Source organism: Crocuta crocuta, unplaced genomic scaffold, assembly GCF_008692635.1.
Source record: "Crocuta crocuta isolate KB4526 unplaced genomic scaffold, BGI_CrCroc_1.0 scaffold365, whole genome shotgun sequence".
In the NCBI taxonomy this organism is placed as follows: Eukaryota; Metazoa; Chordata; class Mammalia; order Carnivora; family Hyaenidae; genus Crocuta; species Crocuta crocuta.
The window spans coordinates 231,315-247,644 of NW_027533268.1; the positions used below are offsets into that span (position 1 = coordinate 231,315).

Consider the following 16,330-nt stretch of genomic DNA (forward strand, 5'->3'; position numbering starts at 1 on the left):
CTTTCTCTCTAAAACCCAATTTTTCTTTTCTTTTCTTTTTTTTTTAATTTGAGAGACAGCATGAGAGAAGGGGAGAGGGGCAAAGAGAGAGAGAGAATCTTAAATGTTTTAATGTTTATTTGAAAGAGAGAGAGAGAGAGAGAGAGGGAACGAGGGAAGGACAGAGAGAGAGGGAGACAGAATCTGAAGCAGGCTCCAGGCTCTAAGCTGTCAGCACAGAGCCCAACACAGGGCTCAAACTCATGAACTGTGAGATCATGACCTGAGCCAAAGTAGGACACTTAACTGACTGAGCCACCCAGGTCCCCCATCAAGAGAAAGAATCTTAAGCAGCCTCCACATTCAGCACAGAGCCCTATTTGGGGCTCAATCCCATAATCTTGTAATCATGACCTGAACTGAAATCAAGAGTTGGACGCTCAACTGACTGAGCCACCTAGGTGCCCCTAAAGACTATTTTTCCTAATCACGGTATCTGCCACTGCAGTATGTTAGGCTGCCATTTTGAAGTATAAATTTACATTCTTAAATAGGTAATATAGCCACTTGATTCAAAACACAAAAAGTATAAAAAGTTACAGGGGCGCCTGGGTGGCTTAGTCGGTTAAGCGTCCGACTTTCGCTTAGGTCATGATCTCGCGGTTCGTGGGTTCGAGCCCCGCGTCGGGCTCTGTGCTGACTGCCGGCTCAGAGCCTGGAGCCTGTTTCAGTCTGTGACTCCCTCTCTCTCTGACCCTCCCCTGCTCGCGCTGTCTCTCTCTCCTAGAAATAAGTAAAACATAAAAAAAAAAAGTATAAAAAGTTACAGAGTAAAAAGTCTCCCTCCCACCCCTGCTCCCTTATCTACCCCCCTTTTATCCCCCCATAAAGAACCACTGTTAACTGTTTCTTTAAGCATATAAAGCAAATCTTGCTATAGATTCTTTTTACCTCCTTTTAACACACAGAGTAGTATATTATACCCATTATTCCCACCAATGCTTTAAAAAATAAACTTAACCATGTGTTTTAGAGATCTTTCCATATCTTTCCATATTACTACATACCAAGATGCAATTTATTTAAATGAAATAACATTTATAAAATGCATAGCACAATGATTGGCACACAATATGTGTTTGTCCACATATTGGGTGTAAATTCCTGAAATTGCTGGAAGATGGAGGCGCTAGGACTTGAAACTCAGACCTGTGGCCTCTTCTCTATGTAACTGTCCACGTATCTCTTTTGGGGGATTATAAGAAAACAAAATGCTGACAACAGAGTTGAAATGACCTTGTCTGTGATTATCTTCAGATAACCTAGGCAAAGTTACCAGCTAGCTCAGGGCTGAAGCAATATGCTGGGAAAGCAGTGCCCCCAGAGGACTTAAGGCATACCTCAGAGAAGGATTTCTGACTCCAAGCCAGGTTAAAGGGAATGAAATAAAGTTCAAGATTAGTGAAAATGGTACCAAACTACATGGTTAGCTTGCTCTAAAATAATGATCTGGGTTTTTACCAGTTATCTTTTTCTTTTTTTAATCTTTTTTTTTTACTTTTAGTAACAGGTTACATTTCTCAAAAAATTTTGATGTTTATTTTTGAGAGAGGGAGAGAGAGAGCATGAGCAGTGGAGAGGCAGAGAGAGAGGAGGACAGAGGATCCAAAGTGGGCTCTATGCTGACAGCAGAGAGCCTGAGAGCACCAAATGGGGCTCTAACTGACAAACCGTGAGATCATGACCTGAGCCGAAGCTGGAGGCTCAACCGACTGAGCCACCCAGGCACCCCACGACAGGTTACGTTTTTGATGAAGAGATGGAATGAGCATGGCTTTGGAGTCAGACAGAGGGACCTGGGTGTAAATTCCTGCTATGCCACCTCTGAGCTCTGCAACTCTAAATTTCTTCTCTGAGCCACGTTTCCTGATCTGTAAAATGGGGATAATAAACCAGTTTCATAGGGCTGGTCTGAGAATCATATGAAATTGCATGTGTAAAATATATCTAGCCCTGGGAATGATATTCCCTAAATCAATGTCTGGGTTTGAGCCACCAGCTCATTTGGCATCAAGCAACAACATGCTGCTGCCATTTGGAGACATCATCCCCAAATTACAGAAAGTCTCAGGCACTACAATTGCAGAGCTATTGTGAAAACACAGAGACCTTACAGAGGAGTCTCGGATCTCAAGTTGTACTTTCCCAGCCACCTCCTCTCCACTTCACACTGACAACTTCACTCAATTAGTTTTGTGTCTGGAGACCAAGTTCCAAAACAGAGCCATGAGACTCTTTGACTCCAAGGCCAAAGGCCACCATGTGGCTTACACTTTTCTAAGGGGCTTTATGACATTTAAAAATAACCAATGAGGCAGGCTAATATTAATCATTGGGCTGCTGGACCCCCCTGAAACTATCTTTCTGCATCTGTTACTTTTTCCTATCCACTTATCCTATTTACAGTTTTCTACAATCTGGATTCTGCTCCCAGGATGCAAAACAACCCAGTAAACGTTTCCTGAGCATTACTTTTTACGTAGCTCGGCAGAGATATCACAAATGGCTCCTTCTGTTAAACAGGTTAAGTATTTTGTTGAGGACAATAAAAAGTAAACCAAAGGGGCAGTACATAATGAATGCCAAATGAGTGACCCAGATAATAAATATTTATTTCAGAAGTGGTCCATAGTAGATACTCAATAAATATTTATTAAATAAACAAGTGGAAGGGAATGAGGGAATGAATGAGGAAAAACTCAGTGTGCGCTAAACCAGTGAGGGAACAGAGTAGAATTCTATTAATCTGTCTGAAGCAAAGATTTGATGTGGGGAGAAGGGGTAATGAGTTGTTAGCTTGGGCAGCTGAACTGAGGCCAAATTCTGTTAGAAATGGTCACATTGGGCCATTAGGTTTGGGGAAAGGAGAAACATGATTCCGAGAATCCAATTAGAGAGCAACTGTCATTATCCATGTGTGAGGTAATAAAAGTTTTGATCCCATGGAGTAATAAAGAAATGACAGTTCTTGATGAATGACCGGTGAGAGGTGATGAGGAAAAGAGGCTATTAAAAATGCCACTGATGGAGAAAGAGGAGCCATCTTGCATTGTCGGTGGAAGTGCAAATTGGTGCAGCCACTCTGGAAAACAGTATGTAGGTTCCTCAAAAGTTCAAAATAGAACTACCCTGTGATCCAGCAATCACACTACTAAGTATTTACCCAAAAGGATACAAAAATACTGATTTGAAGGGACACATGCACCCTGATGTTTATAGCAGCATTATCAACAATAGCCAAATTATGGAAAGAGCCCAAATGTCCATCAATTGATAAATGGATAAAGATGTGTGTGTGTGTGTGTGTATGTAATTGAATATTAGCCATAAAAAAGAATGAAATCTTGCCATTTGGAATGACATGGATGGAGCTAGAGTGTACTATGCTAAGTGAGATAAATCAGTCAGAGAAAGACAAATACCATATAATTTCATTCATATGTAGAATTTAAGAAACAAGACAAATGATAATGGGGGGGGGAGGAGCAAACCAAGAAACAGACTCTTAAAGACAGAGAACAAACTGAGGGTTGCTCAAGGGGTGGTGGTGGGAGGGATGGGCTAGATGGGTGATGGCCATTAAGGAGGCCACTTGTGATGAGCACTGGGTGTTGTAAGTGATGAACCACTGAATTCTACAACTGGAACTAATATTACACTATATGTTAACTAACTGGAATTTAGATAAAAACTTGAAACAAACAAAAATGCCACTAAGGCATATTTTGCACTAAGGCATATTTTAAGGAGAATAATGGCACAATTATCAAAAGGAGGAAGGTCAGCTGGTAGAGCCTTTCTCGGGGAGGATGAAAGAACTTAGTTTTATATACCTCCAAATGGAAATGTTCAGCGGCTGTTGGACATCTTATTTGGGAGCTCAGGAGACTTGTCAGGGTTGCCTAAAGTTCAGATCCATGCTTCATTCTCTCTTGTCACCACTAGAGAGCCAATCTCATTTCTTGGCTTGAGCTATGACCAGAATAGTGAAATGCCATGGAGCCCAAGTGGTGGTAAGAAGAGAGAGGCTTGCTCATTGCTGCTGAGAGACTAGAGAGATTGAAGTTCAAGGAAGGGCCATATGATTGAGGCACTGGGAGAGAATTGTGATCTTCAAAAAATGTTGTTTCAACATGGAGATTTGTGGGTGAATAAGAAACAGACTGTAGGGAGTTTAGGAGTTAGTGGGTGCTTAGGCAGAGAGCCAGTGGGTGTGGACTCTTTGGCAGCAAGAAAATAGGTAGAAGGCAGCTAGAAAGAAGCACAGAGAAACACAAAGCTCTGATCATTTCTCGATTGAAACTCTTCTCTCAAAAGTCACTATTTACCTTCTTCTTGCCAAATATACTGTTCGCAAAAACCTCAACTTTTCTCTGCAATATTTGACACAGTAGATTTTTCATTCTTTCCCCTTTCCAAAACTCTCTTCTCACGTGGCTTCTGTGATATGATAGATAGTACCCTGATCTCCTTCTACATGGCTGACTTCTATCTCTTTTTCCCTTGTTGGCTTCTCTTCTCATATTCATATCTGTATATGTTTTCTTTTTTTATTAATTTTTTAACATTTATTTTTATTTTTGAGAGACAGAGAGTCAGAGCATGAGCAGGAGAGGGGTAGAGAGAGAAGAAGACACAGAAACCGAAGCAGGCTCCAAATCTGAGCTGTCAGCACAGAGTCCGATGCAGGGCTAGAACTCACAAATCGTGAGATCATGACCTGGGTTGAAGTCAGACACTTAACTGACTGGGCCACCCAGGCACCCCTGTATATATTTTCTAAAGCTCTGACTTTGGCCCTCTGGTCTTTCAGACAGCCCATTCAGCTAAGCTGCATCTTCTTACTTCCCACTGCCCGTAGGGCACCTTCCCCATACCAATTTTCTTTTCTAACTTTTTCTGAGAGGTGTCTCACAGTCCTTCCAGTTTTTCAGACAAACTGCTTTCAGGTATCTGTTTCTTAGCCTCTTGGTATATCACATGTGGACCAAATCCTGTGACCTCTTTCTTTGAAACGTCTCTGGGATTCATCCTTTTTTTTTTTAATTTTTAACGTTTATTTATTTTTGAGAAAGACAGAGAGAGACAGAGTGCGAGTGGGGAAGGAGCAGAGAGAATAGGAGACACAGAATCTGAAGCAGGCTCCAGGCTCTGAGCTGTCAGCACAGAGCCCAACGCAGGGCTTGAACTCACAGAGCATGGTATCATGACCTGAGCCGAAGTTGGACACTTAACTGACTGAGCCACCTAGGTGCCCCACGGGATTCATCCTTACTCTCTATTTCTTTGCCATACTCTCAATCACCTCTAACCAACATTACTGTCGCTAATTCGTGGAGAGTCTCCCTGACCCAGGCTCTACCCTTCCTGACCCCCTACTTCTGAACACAAAAACAAGGCTGATATGGTGAAATTATCTAACCATGCCACCCCCTGTGCGAAGACATATGATGGCTTCTTATAACTTCTAGCACAACAGCTAAACTCCTCTGCATGGCTTGTAAAGCATAGAAACAAAGACTCTTAGAAATGGAAGAGATACTAGATAGTGCCTGGTCTTCCTTTCTTTTTTTCTTTTTTTTAAATGCTTTTTATTTATTTCTGAGAGAGAAAGACAGCATGAACAGGGGAAGGTCAGAGAGAGAGGGAGACACAGAATCTGAAACAGGCTCCAGGCTCTGAGCTGTTAGCACAGAGCCCGACGCGGGGCTTGAACCCACAAACCGTGAGATCATGACCTGAGCCAAAGTCGGACGCTTAACCAACTGAGCCATCCAGACGCCCCTCTTTTTTTTTTTTTTTAACGTTTATTTATTTTTTAGAGAGAGTGCGCACGAGCGGGGGAGGGGCAGAGAGAGATGGGGACACAGTATCCACAGCAGGCACCAGGCTCTGAGCTGTCAGCACAGAGCTCAACACAGCGCTTGAACTCATGAAATGTGAGATCACGACCTGAGCCAAAGTCAATGCCCAAATGACTGAGCCACTCAGGTACCCTTCTAAATTTCTTTCTAATGCAGGAGTCCCTATTCAACATTCTTCACAGATAGTCCTCCTGCATTGCCTAAGAAGAGTCCCTAGATTACAGAGCCTTTCCTAATTTTGTCTTACTCTTTATATTCAACTTTTTCTTTTTCTTTTTTAATGTTTATTTAGTTTTGAGAGAGAGACACACAGAGTGTGAGCAGGAGAGGGTCAGAGAGAGAGGGAGACACAGAACCCGAAACAGGCTGCAGGCTCTGAGCTGTCAGCACAGAGCCCGATGCGGGGCCCGAACCCACGAACTGGGAGATCATGCCCCGAGCCGAAGTCGGCCGCCCAACCGACTGAGCCACCCAGGCGCCCCTCAACTTTATTTTTCTCCTACTCCCTCCACATCCCATCTCCTCTAGTCAGTCTGGTTTCTCCTTAGATCCTTCCTCTAACAGCTTTGTTCTTACCTCTATATCTATGGCCAAATGCTTTGCTGAATACCCTCCTCTCCCTTCTCCAGTTCTCAAAATCCACCTATCACTCAAGGCCTGACATATGTTATCTTTCATGATCCTTGCCCTGACTTCGTTTTCTTTAAGTCCTATTGCATTTACTGCTACCACATAGATTCATACTAACTTTCTCTACATTTGTTAATTTTATTGCCCTCTCACCCATCCCTGCCCCCAGAAGAATGTGAGCTCCTTGAGGGGGACAAGACCCTATGTCAGATTTTGTATCATCCACAGGCCTACCCTGCATGGGATTAGGTGTACAGCAGGTATTCAGTCAATACTTAATGATTAATAATAGATGGATAACCTTAGTACTAGAGAGGGGATGTCATAGAGCAAGTTAGTGACCAAGTTCATGATTGGAAATCACAGCCCCCGATTCCCTGAGCTGCAGTTTTGGCACATATGAGCCAAGCTAGAAGAGGATGCTTCAGGGAAGATCTAGGCCTTACTCCAGAAAAGACCCTCCCCGAGCCTGAGAAGCAGTGAGGTTTACCTCGGTAGTCTAGGGCAGGGGCTTTTGGAACCTCTTTAGCATATACTTCATTGTAGCTTTCATCTGGGTAGTAGCCCGAACCTGCAATGAAGAAGATAATACCAAGATGACATATTAATTTCTTACTTAAGTCTTCTCAACTTTTTTCCGTATCCAACCTGGTCCCTTCTTGAGGAGATGACACTCCTTGGGTAGGGAGCCAAGTAGATATTTCGTGTGGAAAGTTCTGCCTTGTAAAGCAGTAGAACTATTGTACATAAATCTCAACATCTCAGGTGCATAGAAAGTGAGCTTATGATCATGGTGGGGGGTGAGGGGACTTACTGGTAGCATAAGAATCTTCCATTCAAAAGAAAAAAAATTTGAACTTCTTGACTATCCATCAATCCCACCAATCTGGACTATAACTGACCCATTTCTTTGATGCAACACACAAGGTCTTGGTGAGATATGGATAATGACCAAGTTATGAGGATGGACTGTTGTCTTAGGTAGGAGTTAAAAAATAGAGTCTGAGTAATTGCCTTGCCACTAGTGACAGGCCTGCTCGTGGTCCTCAAAGAGAAACAGTTCCTTGAGCCCTCACTAGCCCACAGGGCACCACCCTTTTGCCACTTGGTTGCCATTGCTAGGGGTGGCATGCCAAGGCAGAGAGGGAGAGTTCAAAAGGCAAGAAGAGGGGCACCTGGGTGGCTCAGTCGGTTGAGCGTCCGGCTTCGGCTCAGGTCATGATCTCACGGTTCATGGGTTCGAGCCCCGTGTTGGGCTCTGTGCTGATAGCCAGCTCAGAGCCTGGAGCCTGTTTCAGATTCTGTGTCTCCCTCTCTCTCTGACCCTCCCCTGCTCATGCTCTCTCTCTCTCTCAGAAATAAATAAAAAAAAATTAAACAACAACAACAAAAGGCAAGAAGAAATGAGCATGGTTTCATGTCCTGAGCAGTTTGTCCTGGTTTGCAGGAAAAGGAAGGCAGAGTCCTTTGGAGAAATTTCCTGTTCCTCTAATCATCAGAAGCTTTAGCAGGGAGCTGCTGAGCCAGGAGAACATTCCAAATCCACCCCCATTCTGTTAAGTGGCCCAGTCACTGGTGGAGGCAAGTCTGTGGCTGTCTGGGAGACTAAACAGTGTGTTTCACCAGACAGCAGGAAATCAGTCTTGAATACAAACTAATTGGAATACAACTTAGTCCTTTCCGGAGTGAAGTTTCTGGAGGCTCTCTTTCCAGCCTCTCTGAGCCCTAATGTACGCACAGGAATAAAACAGCCAGTCATGCTGGAGTCAGAAAACAATTCCTCATTTCCAGGAGAGGATGTGCTTTCAGGACAGGGCTGAGTTTTAGTGCTGGAGGCCTTTGGCCTGTGTCAACATTCAGACAACAAGCTTGTCTGCCTCCTCTCTGGGAAGAAGCACAGGGCCCCCTGCACTAAAGGGTGGAGCAAAGGGCTAGATTATGGAGCTCCTCCATTCCCCACAACCTCACACTGGGGTTGGGGGTATTGGGAAACCATTCCATCTTAATGAACAAGGAAATGACTCAAACTGAAAGTTTGCTTTCTGAAATCATGTCTTCATTGGTTTGCCCTCATTCCAAAGGAAAGAGTTTATTTTTTTCTTGCCATTTATTTTTTTCTGTTTTCCCAGTTCCATTCTTTTCTTGGCTTTCCTTTAGTTCTGTTTAGGCCTCCTCTCCCTGCTGTCTCCCTTTCTACATGGGAGGGTTCTTTGTGGGGCACAGAATTCTTGTCAGCTGTTTCAGTTTAGTATTAGCCTCAGAGCCTTACAACTTCTGTAAACAGGAGGCCAGATGTTTGTGATTCCCTAAAGGATTAGTCCCAGCACTCTTGTTCCAGAGCTTACTTGTGAAGAAATGCCCAGAAGGGAGAAAGCCCCTGTTTACCAGAAGAGCAAACTGGAGTGTTAGAAGCCTATGGCTGTAGAGCCATAATGACAACAGTGGTGGTAGCAGCAGTAGCATGACTAACATCACTCAGCATGTACTAGTCCTCTGTTCAGCCCATTACATATGTTATCTTATTATGTCACCCTAACATCTCGTGACATAGACACTCTTATTGTTTGCCGATATACAGATGAAGAAACAGGCTCAGAGGAGTTAAGAGAGTAGCCCAATTTCTCCTACCTCAGAAGGAGCAGAATGGGCATTCCAGCCAAGGATGCTTTGACCCCATGATACCAAACTCAGATATACCACTAAAGATGGCAGTAGGAGAAAGCTTTGGATGATATCCAGCAGAGAGAAAAACCCAAAATGTCTCTTGCCATCCAGCTTTTTAACTCTGGGTGTGCGATCAAAGGCCACAATGCAATTTCTATCATTCCAGAATTACAGGGGATGTGGGAAAGATGAGGGGAAGACACAGTCAGATAATTACAGTTTCCAGCAGGGTGCAGAGGTAGCTGGACCAGTGCCAAGTTTGCACTGCAGTGGGAATGGGCTTAGCCGACCTTAGCACTTTAAGCCTTTCCATGTCCATCTCTTTGCCTGTCGTCGGGTATTTTATTTTGCAAATATTATGATACTGAGATGAGATATAAGAAAATAGAGGGACTCCCTCCCCACATTGTTCTATCTGCTTGCCTCTTCTCAGCACTGAGGAAGAGAGGTTTGCACAGCCTGCCTCAGTTCTTTTACATCAATCAGAGGTTACCTGATTACTAGGGTCCCTCCAAATTCCATAGTACAGTCAGACCTTCCAAGCACTGCCCTTCACAAAGGTATGGTTGAAGATGTAACTGATAGTTGAGAACTATTTTAAGATCCACACTAACACTTGGCTTATAGTAACAGGTATAGTCTGACTTCCTGAACTGCAGAGATATGCCAATCCATACTTTTAATCCACTGTTCACTTTATTAATATTCTCAGCCCTTCCTAACACCTGTTGATTATTCCTGTATCCTTGTTCTGATCAGCCCTTAATCCACACTTGGTTGCTTTCCTTGTGCTATTCCCATTTGAGAACAAAGCTATAGCCATGAATAAACAATGATGGATGCACAAGGAATGGTCAATAAATATCTGTTGAATGAATGAATGAGTAGAGCAAGCTCAGACAGCTGAGCTAGTGATATAGGGGAGGATTATTTAAAAATTTCTGAATTTCTCTCACCATGTAGCCTCCCAAGAACAGAAGAGGGCAGAATGAGGGTTGTTAGAGACCTCACCAACCTGGGCTTCCAAGAAGGAGCCTGGTGATTCTTATGGAAGTAGAGAGTGCCACCTTTGCAAATGGCCTTTTGAAAGGTTAAATGAGTCTAAGTTTTTTTTAAACTGCTCTGTCTAGAGGGAGGGAGACAAACCATAAAAGACTCTCAAATAATGAGAACAAACTGAGGGTTGATGGGTGGTGGGGAAGAGGGGAAAGTGGGTGATGGGCATTGAGGAGGGCACATGTTGGGATGAACACTGGGTGTTGTATGGAAACCAATTTGACAATAAATTATATTAAAACAAAACAAAAAGAAAGAGACCATGGGGGAAAAAAAATAAACTGCTCTGCCCTCAAGACTCCAATAGCTTGGACTTCCACTCTAGAAAAGGTAAAGTCCCTTGCACTCCATGAGATTTCTTTTTTTTTAAGTTTATTTATTTTTGAGAGAGAGTGCAAGAGTGCAAGGGGCAGAGAGACAGGGAGAGAGAATCTAAAGCAGGCTCTGCACCAACAATACAGAGGCCGATGTGGGGCTTGAACCCACAAACCATGAGATCCTGACCTCAGCTGAAGTTGGATGCTTAACCAACTGAGCCACTGAGCCACCCCCTCCGTGAGGTTTCTTACAGGTGTTCAAAACTGGGCTTTGAGCCATCTAGTCTCCATTCCTTAGTCCTCTGGTCTTTGTCTGGATTTTGGTCTTATATACTTGAGCTGGCTAGGGGGAGGTTGGGGAGGATGGCTAAACATATTATCTCCTGGAGACTTAGGGCTTCTTTAACCCCAAACAGTGTGTACTCTGCCAAGGACTTGACTTGAATTTCTTCTTCTCAAAGTCAGCCCTTGTACCTCACCCCCTACAAAGCCAGGTTAAGCCAAAGAGGGGAAGAAGTTTGCATATTTGTTTGAAAGCTTGATGCAGCTGTTCCAGACAAACAGTGCTACTGCCAAACTCCACCAGGAGCTAAGGGCATGTGGAAAATTTTAGCTGCAATGAGTGTGGCTGTGGTGGAAGCAGTTTGTTATTTACTCATCTCTGGATATTTTCCTAACTTTATTGGTTTGGTCTGACTTCTTCCCCCACATCCCCCAGTGCCTATGAAGGCAGACATTGCAGGCCACAGAATATTCTTAGCACTTGGAATGCCAGTTGGCCCCCATCAAAAACCTCTGTCTGCCACCTCATTATCCTTCCTTCATTTCTCTCTCTTCCTCTTTACTTCTCCTCACTGAGTCTGTTCTTTTCAGCTCTCTATGTCCCCAGAGGCAAAGGATGAAACATTTAGGAATCCAGAAATCTCCATCCTTTCTGAAGTAAGGAACAAGCCAGAAGAGACTGGGGAATCTCTGTTTAAGAGAATGTGATCTGTATTGTTATTAACATTTTTGGCAGAAGGGGGCTATAAAAATCTGATCATATACGTAAGATCTAGGGGAGAGAGAGGGAGGGAGAGACTGACACACACACAAATACACACACACACACACACACACACGAGAGAGAGAGAGAGAGAAATGGAGAGAGAAAGAGAGAGAGAGAGAGAAAGGGAGGGAAAGAGAGAGGAAACTGACTACTGAAGCAGGTGAAACAATGGCCTCAAAAGCCATGTTGTCCAACCCTCACATTTTTATGCTGATGCAGCCTGTTTTCAAATATCCCTTGTTAGTTTGCCTCAAAAGCCTCCCTTGGTAGCTTTTGGAATGTTTATTTGTTTTTCTTTATTTTTTAATTTTTTTTTAACATTTATTCATTTTTGAGACAGAGAGCACATAAGTGGAGAAGGGGCTGAGAGGGTGACACAAAATTTGAAGCAGGCTCCAGTCTCTGAGCTGACAGCACAGACTGCGAGATCATGACCTGAGCCAAAGTCAGATGCTCCACCAACTGAGCCACTCAGGAGCCCCAGTTTTTATTTAAGTATCTCCTATTGCAGTCTAACTTTCTCTTCTCCAAGATTTAGCCTAGGTCCTGCCTTCCATGGAAATAATGGGCAACAGATCCTAAAACTTACCTGCATACCATGTTGGTGTCACTGCTGAAGTGAAGAAGAGCAGGAGAGATAGAGCTCCTCTTTGGGTTAGTTGACCAGCCATCCTTAAAAGGAGTCGGGCTGAGGGGAGGTTAGGGAGACAAGAATAGAGATATGCAACCAGAAGTACCAGGGAAAAGAAAAATATCTTTCAGAAATCAGCCATCAGTGAACTTCCCAAAGTGAGAAGAAGCAGAAATGCAGGATCTGTGAGGAAGAAGAGAAATTTTTAGATTATTGAATGCCTGTTATATTGTCCCCCTTGTAAGGACCTTCCATTTTATAGAATAGCAAGACTCTATTTGTTATTTCTGATCTCTTTTCCTCCCAGGAGGAGGATGGTATAAAAGAATCAATTCTCAATTAACTGTGGTGAGATCAGATACAAGTGTTTCATTGTCCAAGTTATAGAGAGGGACACGGAGGAACCAAGATCAGGAAGGGGCAACATAAAGTCATATGGAACCAAGAGGGAATCCTACGATCTAAAAGCTGCCAGTTGATGGTTTCATCCATTTAACTAGTATTTCCTAACCACTAATCTGGGAAAGCATTAGCATTAGACTAAGCTTGAATTCTGGAGTTACACAGATCTGTATGTGTATCCAATTCTGTCCATATTCGCTATATGGTCTTGGACAACTTCCTTAACTTCCCTGAGACTCAGTTTCCTCATCTATAAAATGGGAATAATAATAGTATCTACATTATAGAATAGATTATTGCCTAGCACATAGGGAAGCAATCAATATATATTAGATATTATTATTCCCCACTTTGTATTAGACAGGACTAGATGTTTCCTTTCTCTAGTCTCTCATATGTTACCTATGGCCTGGCTCTTTTCTTAGTTTTGAGTTTTGAGACTTAGTGGTTTGGTAGTGGCTTTTGGCTTTTAAGTCCAGCCTAACCTTCTAGTTTTATTCTGCTGAGCCAGCAGGAAGTCTGTGAGGTTGGGAAGAACCTATTGAGGTACACGAGGAGAGGGTGAGCAAGCTTCAATTGCCCTCTCACTTCCTGTCCTGCCCTCACATTAGTGGGATGAGAGTATTGGGGTTCCCAGTTGGCAAAAATTTCATCCAAAACAGTATTAAAACTTGTTGCCTATTGGTATAAACTGGTCACTGAACTTTTCAGCAGGCACCCATTCACCCACATGTTCTCAATGAAATGCTATGCTCAGGGGAGGAGTCAGTTCCAGAAATGGAGAAACAAAAAGATGGCAGATTCTGGCCAGAGTCCCTAAGGAACGTGAAAAGTCCAAGAATAGCAAAAATTCATTTTCCAATTCATTGCTACTTGGCTTCAGATTTTGTCTAGACACTGGCAAGGAAGCAGAATAGAAAAAAAATTGAGAACAAGCGAGGGAGGCAAGGAAAGTGGAAAGATGAGGGAAGGAAGCTAGAAAAAGAAAATCTGTTAGGGCTGAAAGAAAGAGATAAAAGCAGAAAGAGGGAACAAAAGGACAAGGAAGGGAAGATTCAAGAGAGATCTAGGAAAATGAACGGCTAGATAAACTAATCACCAGCCCCTCACATATGCTGTCTCAATCCAGTTCCATGGTCCTGGAGCACAGGGTTTCCTTTTCAACCCACTTTTCTGCATCTGTGACTGCTCCCTGCCCATCTCCTCCCAGATTGGAGACTGAAAAACTGACTTACCGGGAGTCAGCCACCCTCTGCTGTGGGCCAGGAAGGTAGTGGGAACCTGTATCTGCAGCCGGGTCATGGTTGAAATGGCAAGTAGCATATAATTNTGAAATGAGGTAGTATAATGTGGAGGGGTTAAGCAGCAGATCTTACTTACCTATTTTATAAATTTTTTCTGCTTTCTTCTTCTCTTTCTCCTTCCTCTCTGCTCCTCTCATCAGTCAGAAAAACTTCTATTTTAACATTCCTAGAACGAGTGGCTCTTGGTCTGTCCAGGCCTCCGGGATTCTGTTAACACTGCCCAGATGTTAGGATATCTGCATCTGCCAAAAGTTTCCTTAAAGCTATATTATCCCCAGAGCTATAAGCTATTCCTCCCTCAGAGAAGGATTTTAGAGAGATGGGAGAGAAAGAACGCAGGGAATAGAGGAACACAGTCCATCTGCCACAGAACAGGGGGAAAGTGTGAATGGTGCTGGCCCTGAGCCGATGAGTATAGTAATGACTAACAGAGGCTGGCTAAAGGGCCTCCAGAGATGTGGTGTAGGAAGAACATTTCTTTTTATGACTCAGCATGACATCAGGATTGAGTGAAAAGGAATTTCACAAACTCCAAGGAGAGGGGAAGAGTGTAGCTGACTTTGACATTCCCTAGAGATTTCCCCTGTAATTCCTGAGGACTTCCCAGCTCTTCAGTTGCCTTGCCATCCATATATACAAGGTCAAACACACGTTGAAACTCTCCCACTGATGACCTAACTTCTTTGGACTTTAGTTTCTGATAAGATTATGTTGTTTACAAAAAATACCATGCACATTTTGTCTGAAGAATCAAGACTGATTTCCTGTAATAAGAGTGCAAGGAAAGCATGCTTAGAGAGGCTTTAGGGGGAGCCTGTTCAAGCACACCAAATGATGTGTGCATGGCAAGGTTATAGCCCTTGCTAAGCTGTTTCCCAGTGGCCTCTGATGAAGGGATATGCTTCACTAAGCAAACTTTCTTTTTAGTATCTGGTAATGAGAGTATTCTAACATAGTGCAGACCAGCTTCACACATTCTCATGGACATTTCCATCCTTGAAAAATCAGTGATTGTAGAAGAATTTTTTTTAGCTTCCATAGAAAGGGTCTCTTCCTTATGTGTGCAAGCAAATTAGTAAACTCTTCTCAGTTATAAAGGGAAGAATTGTGCTTCTGATAATAAAATGTTCAATAGTAAGCCTGTTTCATTTCCAATCCACCATTCAGAAGTATGTATTGACTGTCTACTATGTGTTCAACAATGTGATTGTGGTATAAAAAAAAAAAACTGAAGACAGGGGCGTCTGGGAAGCTCAGATGGTTAAGCCTCTGACTTCAGCTCAGGTCATGATCTCATAGTTAGTGGGTTCGAGGCCCCTGTCAGGCTTTGTGCTGACAGCTCAAAGTCTGGAGCCTGCTTTAGATTCTGCGTCTCCCTCTCTCTGTGCCCCTCCCCAACTTGTGCTCTCTCTCTCTCAAAAATAAACAAACAATAAATAAATTTTAAAAACTGAAGATATCTTGGCCTCATTTATTCAATAAATTTATCATGCTTCTACTGTATTAAGGATGGTGGAGAGATAAAATCCCTAACATCCTAATGCATAATTAGTTCAACAGTATTTACTGAGCATCTATTATGTGCCACACACTGTTCTAAGTACTTGAGAAACATCAGTGAACAAAAGAGACAAAAATCCTTGCCGTCGGGGCCCCTCGGTGGCTCAGTAGGGTAAGTGACTGACTCTTGACTTCGGTTCAGGTTGTGATCTCAGGGTTCCCCCCTTCAAATGTTCAATGTTCAAATAAACACTGAAAAAAATCCTTGCCCTCATGGAATGTAGGAGGCGTTCAACAAAAATGTTCTTGATTACAATTGTGTGTGTTTAGGGAATTAGCCTTCATTGGACATCTACTGTAAGCTAAGAACAAAGAACAGTGGTGAGTATGAAGTGCTTGATCTTTCAATCTGGAATTATAAACTCCAGAGGATTTATATTTAGGAGGGGAGAGAAGGGGGACATAAACAATTAGACAATGATACAAAACCATATAAAATTCTAAAAGTTATGGTATAGACTTTGAGAACTGTGTGAACACTCTGTGGGGAGAGGTAGGCCTTGGTATGTTCTGAGGCAAGGGAAATAAATAATAGCTCACTGTTAGGTCAGAGAGGGATGGGCAAACTGGTTAGAGGGATCAAGAGGGTGATAGGGAACAAAACTGAATAAATAGGGTAGGGCCAGATTGTGAGGTTTTTGAAATCAGATATAAAAATTTACTCTAAAGTCAGGTGTTAGGATATAGTAAATCTATTAAGTGTGTTTGTGTGTGTGTGTATGAGTGTGTGTGTGTGTGTATGAGAAAGAGAGAGACAGAAAGAGAGAGAGAGAGAGCAAGAGAGCGAGCAAGTGCAGAGTAATAAATTCTACTAG

General features: G+C 42.9%; 1 protein-coding gene across 2 annotated transcripts in view; it reads right to left on the bottom strand.

Moving 5' to 3' along the window:
• Nucleotides 1-14,357, bottom strand: part of SRPX2 (sushi repeat containing protein X-linked 2) — a 33,092-nt gene extending 18,735 nt beyond the window's left edge. The window contains exons 1-3 of one of the 2 annotated variants that reach the window (XM_077747812.1): nt 14,032-14,357; nt 12,208-12,306; nt 7,024-7,104 (exon numbers count right to left, since the gene is read on the bottom strand). In XM_077747812.1, coding sequence (XP_077603938.1) covers nt 7,024-7,104; nt 12,208-12,306; nt 14,032-14,092 — 241 coding nt within the window. In that variant the 5' untranslated portion in view covers nt 14,093-14,357. The remainder of the gene's footprint in view (nt 1-7,023; nt 7,105-12,207; nt 12,307-14,031) is intronic. The other variant, XM_077747813.1, reaches the window with a different exon arrangement.
• Between the last annotated feature and the right edge of the window lie 1,973 nt (nt 14,358-16,330).